This window comes from Nematolebias whitei, chromosome 11 (assembly GCF_014905685.2).
Source record: "Nematolebias whitei isolate Nwh7 chromosome 11, NemWhi1, whole genome shotgun sequence".
Taxonomy (NCBI): Eukaryota; Metazoa; Chordata; class Actinopteri; order Cyprinodontiformes; family Rivulidae; genus Nematolebias; species Nematolebias whitei.
In genome coordinates, this window is record NC_056508.1 from 46584791 (window position 1) to 46590438 (window position 5648).

The 5648-nt window shown below is 44.4% G+C and overlaps 1 protein-coding gene across 1 annotated transcript in view; it reads right to left on the reverse strand.

Moving 5' to 3' along the window:
* si:ch73-70k4.1 (Fanconi anemia core complex-associated protein 20) overlaps positions 1-3341 on the reverse strand; it is a 19156-nt gene extending 15815 nt beyond the window's left edge. The window contains exons 1-2 of the mRNA XM_037684556.1: positions 3202-3341; positions 853-1006 (exon numbers count right to left, since the gene is read on the reverse strand). Coding sequence (XP_037540484.1) covers positions 853-1006; positions 3202-3341 — 294 coding nt within the window. The remainder of the gene's footprint in view (positions 1-852; positions 1007-3201) is intronic.
* Positions 3342-5648: the final 2307 nt, after the last annotated feature.

Here is a 5648-nt window from a genome sequence, read left to right on the forward strand (position 1 = left end):
GTCTGGGCTCAGCCTTCCAGAGAAGAGGAGCAGCTCAGAGTAGAGACGCTGCTCCTCTTCATCAAAAGGAATCAGCCGAGGTGGTTCAGACTTCGGATCAGGACGCCTCCCTCGGGAGATGTTCTCAGGGAAAATCTTTGGGTCTAACTCTGGAAACATTTGAGGTCCAGCCACCGGAAAACTTGATCCGTATTTGAAGATGGAATCCAGTTTGTGATCTGAACTCCTCTCCACCAGGAGACGGAACAAAACAAGAACCTACAACTTCCTCCTGGAGGAGGTGAGGCACTTCCTGTCTCTGGGCAGAGCAGCTGAAGGAACCATCACAGCCGGGGGTCCCCCAGGAGGAGCTGGAGAAGAATTCTCCACAACCCGACCACGGACGACTCGGGTCTAGTTAAACAGACTTGTTTCATTGTTGATTCTTTTTCTGAATAAAAAGATGAAAGACCTCGTCAGAAGGATCAGATTAGTCCAAAATGAGGCGTTCTCGATGAACGCGTCACGGAGAACTCCTGAGATCCTGATCCCTGCAGGGTTTCACATCTCACGCGTACGTTCAGCTCTTCAACGGACACTTTAAAGAAGTTATTTCTAAACCGACCGCATTCATAAAGTCATTAATAAAATAAACTCTCAGCGAGGAGTTTCCTCCCTGAACTGAGATCTCCCACTCCACAGGAGGCGCAGCAGCAGTTTCTAACGGGGAGTTATTTATTGTTTTAACGATCGTGGTTTGCTGCGGATCAGAAGAAGATCCGTCCAAACGCAGAGGAACCGAGCGCTGGAGCGACGGCTCGTGGTCTCGACGCTCGTGTGTTTTCACCTCGGGAGCGGCGGATCAGAACGTACCGCAGCGGGAGGAGGCGGGAGATCAGGAACCGGGTCCCAGAGCTGGTTCTCCAGGTTCTGCAGAGCAGACATGAGCGTGCACGCCCACAAGCTCTCCACAGCGGGGGGCTGTGCAGTTCTCCACCATGGTGCTGCTGCTGGGGGGCCAGCAGACCTGAAACCAGATTATTTTTATTATTATTAAAAATATAATCATCATCAGACCCCTCTGAGCTCTTCAACAGATTTATCCAAAAGATTTAAAATTTAATTTCTTGTTTATCCATTATTCAAATGATTTCTTAAACATTTTAAATCATAGAAATAGAAATTATTCATGACTTTCCTTTGATCTGGTGGCTCTTTGTTTAAAATAAAACACAACAGTTCTTATCCTGCGTACATTAAAACTGTTGATGCTTTTCTCAAAGATAGGCTTGAAAAAGTTCTTAGAATAAGAAAAGTTTTGTAATAATTAATAACTCGTTCATAATTAAAGAAAATCATTTTATGTTCAGTTGTGAAACCATCAGTTTCAGGCTCTCCAACAGTTTGCTAACTTTAACTTTAACGGGATCTTTTAGTGCAAACAAAATCTAAACACGCAGTGTTTACAAAGTGTCGACTTTTAAGATTAAGATTTTCTTAAAACTCCTTTTTGATAAATCCTATAGTTAGGGTCAGCTGGGGTTTCCTGAACTATCCCTTAGTTATTCTGCTATAGGCTGAGACTGCTGGAGGACACAATGTCCTCATGTCCTCTCTCTGTCTTTACTTCCTGTTTGTATTTGTAGTTATTTATATCTTAACATGTTTTTATCTTCTATAGAAACCACACCTGGACCTGTCATTCTGTGGTGGTTTCTACTTCCTGTCCTCTCAAACCAGCCGGTCGAAGCAGACGGCCGCTCGTCCTGAGCTGCTTCTGCTGCAGGTTTCTTCCTGTTTAAAGGGAGTTTTTTCGTTCCACTGTCTCCTTTGTGCTCGCTCAGGACGAGAGACTGTGATGACGTGAAGATTGAACAAATCTGCTGCTTCCTTATTTTATAATTTATGTGAAAACTTTTGTTCTGTGCCAACGGTGAAGGTTTAATGAAAGAAAACCACAAAATGGCTGCACATTTTTATTTTGGAAAAGATGTACAGTACTGTACGTACACAAACCGCGATAGAACGAGTCCGCAAAAGTTGAACCGCGACGTAGCGAGGGATTACTGTATATGTATAAATTTGACAAATTATGACGCACAGATATTTATGCTATGATGGGCAGCACGGTGGCTCAGTTGGTAGAGCTGCTGCCTCCTCTCGGTGAGATGTCGTCCTGGTTCAAATCCCGGTCCAGGGGCCTTTCTGGGTGGAGTTCACATGTTCTCTCCGTGCATGCGTGGGTTTTCTCCGGGTACTCCAGTTTCCTCCCACAGACCTAAAACATGCATGTTAGACTGATTCTAACTCTAAATTGTCCCTAGGTGAGAGAGAACGGTTGTCTCTATGTGTCTCTGTGATGGACTGGAGACCTGTCCAGGTGTCTCCGCCTCACACACTGACTGCTGGTTATGGGCACCAGTGATCCCAGTGATCCGAAAAGGATGAAACAGGTAAAGATAATGGATGGATATTTACGCTGCGATGCATTCTGGGTAACTGACAGGTTGCTCCGGTGCGAGCTTCGATGATCTCGAAGGTTAATTTTTGACATCATCTCATGTGCAGCCATTTAAAGTGGAGGGTCTTGACAGAGAGAGAAGTGGAGAAAATGATCAACGGTCACGTTAACTCCAGAGCTGATTTATCATTTAAAAACCAATAAAATATTAAAAATATGTAAAAAAAATTAAAATAAACGAGTTAAACTCTTCAATTCTGCAAAGAAGCTCTAAAACAATAATAATAAAATGGTTTTAGTTGTGATTAATGTACTTTGACCAAAAATATCAAACACAATAAAATGAACCATGTTTTTGTCTAAATGAAAATATGTTACTGTCCGACTTTATAACGACAGTTCAGCTGTTAATTATATTTATCTTATCTTCAGTAAACACTTTGACAAAGTATAAAAGTTCTGGATAATGCCTCCGATCTCTGCCAACATGCCACGACTCTTGTGTGTGTTTATATTTCAATAATGTTGAGTTTCTGTCTATTCTTCTTCATGCAACTCATCAAAAATCACGTTTTTATCCAGAAAACATCTGGATCCTCCTCTGTCTGAAATTAAAACGAGCACAAATAATCCCGGATTTAAACAGATTACGGGTTTTCTTCCTCTCACCTGGCAAACACTGGATGAGATTAAATCAAATGAACGGTCTCAGTTCGTTATTTAAATAATTAGCTTGAATTTGATTGTGTTCGTTTACTCGCCCGTCCGTGTTTGCGCCTCCGTCTCTGGATGAAGATGTTAAACTGCTCCTCTTCGCTCCTCGGGAACACATCTCAGAACGGAACTCCTCCGCTGAAGGTTTTTTGCGTTTAAGTTTGGATTTTGAGTAACTTTCAGCCATTTCTGTTCAAGTTTACGCGCTAGCGGCTTGAAAGAGTGGGACTTCCGGGTAATGAAGCGTGACGTCAGTGACGCTGTCCAATCAGAAGCGACTGTTGTGGGCCGCCTTTTAAAGATCTGTCCAATAAGAAGCGAGATAACGGAAACGTCTGTCCAATGAGGGGGAAGCATCAAAGTGATTGACAGTTAAGAGGAGTCAAGTTATCTCAGTTCATCTTAATTATTGTTTAAAAAAAAGAAGTGATTTAAGGTAAATGGACATAAAAACAGATTGTTCAGGGTTCAAACACGTCTTTAGACTCGTGAACTATTTTTTGTTTGTTTTTTTAATCTCACAGTCCATTTCCACACTGGATATTTGAAAAATAAATAATAAAGTTTTGAACAAAGACCTCAGAGCATCAGTCAGCGCTCAGAGTGTGGGATGAGGATGACTCTCAGCTATGACCACACCTAATTTTAGCTCAGTGTCTTCAAAACTCACTGAGTTGGAGCCATTTTTGTATTAAGGTTGCACAGCTGTGACAGCCATCTTGAATTGAGTCCAAAAGTGAATCTTCTGTAGACATGAACTCACCAGCACAAGGTAAACAGTAAGTTTTGCCTGAGATCATAAAGAATGGTTCATCATCAAATTGAGACATAATTAGGTCACTTTAATTGTGGGAATGATGCAACTTTTTTGTGGTTGTGTCCGAACACGAGTGGTGCAGTTTGATGTGTTCAAATTCCTTTATTTTCCTGACATGTCTCCGATATGTCCATGTCTTTATGTCTCTGACTAGGTGCAGCTCGGAGGTTTAATCGAGACAGAAACAAAAACGATTTTACAACAAAATAAAAAGTGCCGCTGAAGATCTGGATCTAAACAAACTTTGCACCAACGATCTGTTTGTTGAATTGTGTCGACAGCAAAGGTCAAAGGAAAAGTTTAGAGGACAGCGGTGAGAGCAGCTATGTTTTATGGTCTGGAGACAGAGACATGGACAAAAAGACAGGAGACAAAACTGGAAGTGGCAGAAATGAAGATGTTGAGGTTCTCCTTAGGATATACCAGGATGGAGAAGATCAGGAATGAGATCATCAGAGGTACAGCACAGGTTGAACAACTGGGAGACAAATTTAGAGAGGACACACTGAGATGGTTTGGACATGTCCAGAGGAGGGACAGTGGTTTGGACATGTCCAGAGGAGGGACAGTGGGTATATTGGCAGAAGGATGTTAGAAATGCAGCTGCCAGGAAAAAGACAGAGGAGATCTATGGCTGCAGTTAGAAAGGACATGGAGGTAGTTGGAGTGAGGACAGAGGATGCAGAGGACAGAGTTCAGAGTGAGAACAGAGGATGCTGAGGACAGAGTTCAGAGTGAGAACAGAGGATGCTGAGGACAGAGGACAGAGTGAGGACAGAGGATGCTGAGGACAGAGTGAGGACAGAGGATAGAGTGAGGACAGAGGATGCTGAGGATAGAGTGAGGACAGAGTGAGGACAGAGAGAGGACAGAGAATAGAGTGAGGACAGAGGATGCTGAGGACAGAGTGAGGACAGAGAGAGGACAGAGAGAGGACAGAGTGAGGACAGAGAATAGAGTGAGGACAGAGGATGCTGAGGACAGAGTGAGGATAGAGTGAGGACAGAGGACAGAGTGAGGACATAGGATGCTGAGGACAGAGTGAGGACAGAGGATGCTGAGGACAGAGTGAGGACAGAGGACAGATGCTGGAGGACTCTCTGTGGAGACCCTGCAGAGGGAACAGCAGCAAGAAGAAGTTTGTCTCGTTCATTCCTAATGTCCAACTTTTCAAAGTGGACCTGCAGGGTTCTCCTGGGTTCTCCTGGGTTCTCCTTGCAGGAGGTTCTGTCACTGGAGAACTCGGGCGGTTCTGGCGCCGCTCTGCTCCCTCTGCAGGGACACACGGAAACTTGGAGTCATGGTTCTGGTGGGACTTTCTGGGCCTTTTAAGCTCTTGGCCCGGAGGAGACGGACCAACGCAGAGCGGTTCTGACTGAGCTGTGGAAAAATAAAACAACTGGGCCGAACGGAACCGAAGGAAAAGAAAAGTGTCTTTAATGAAGAGAACGTAAAACATCTGAGCCTGGAAACGCTTCCTTTAATCCCTCTGTTTTCAGCGGGCCGGGCTCCAGCGCCGGTTCTGGGTCCAGAACCTGGAGGGAAACATCACGTCACGCTCGGGGAGCGATGCTGTGTTGTTCCCTGTTGTCATGGCGACGACAGAGGCGCCTCAGCACCAGCGTCGACTGAACAGACCAACAGCTGCTGGGTGACCAGAACAAGGCCCGTGGATTC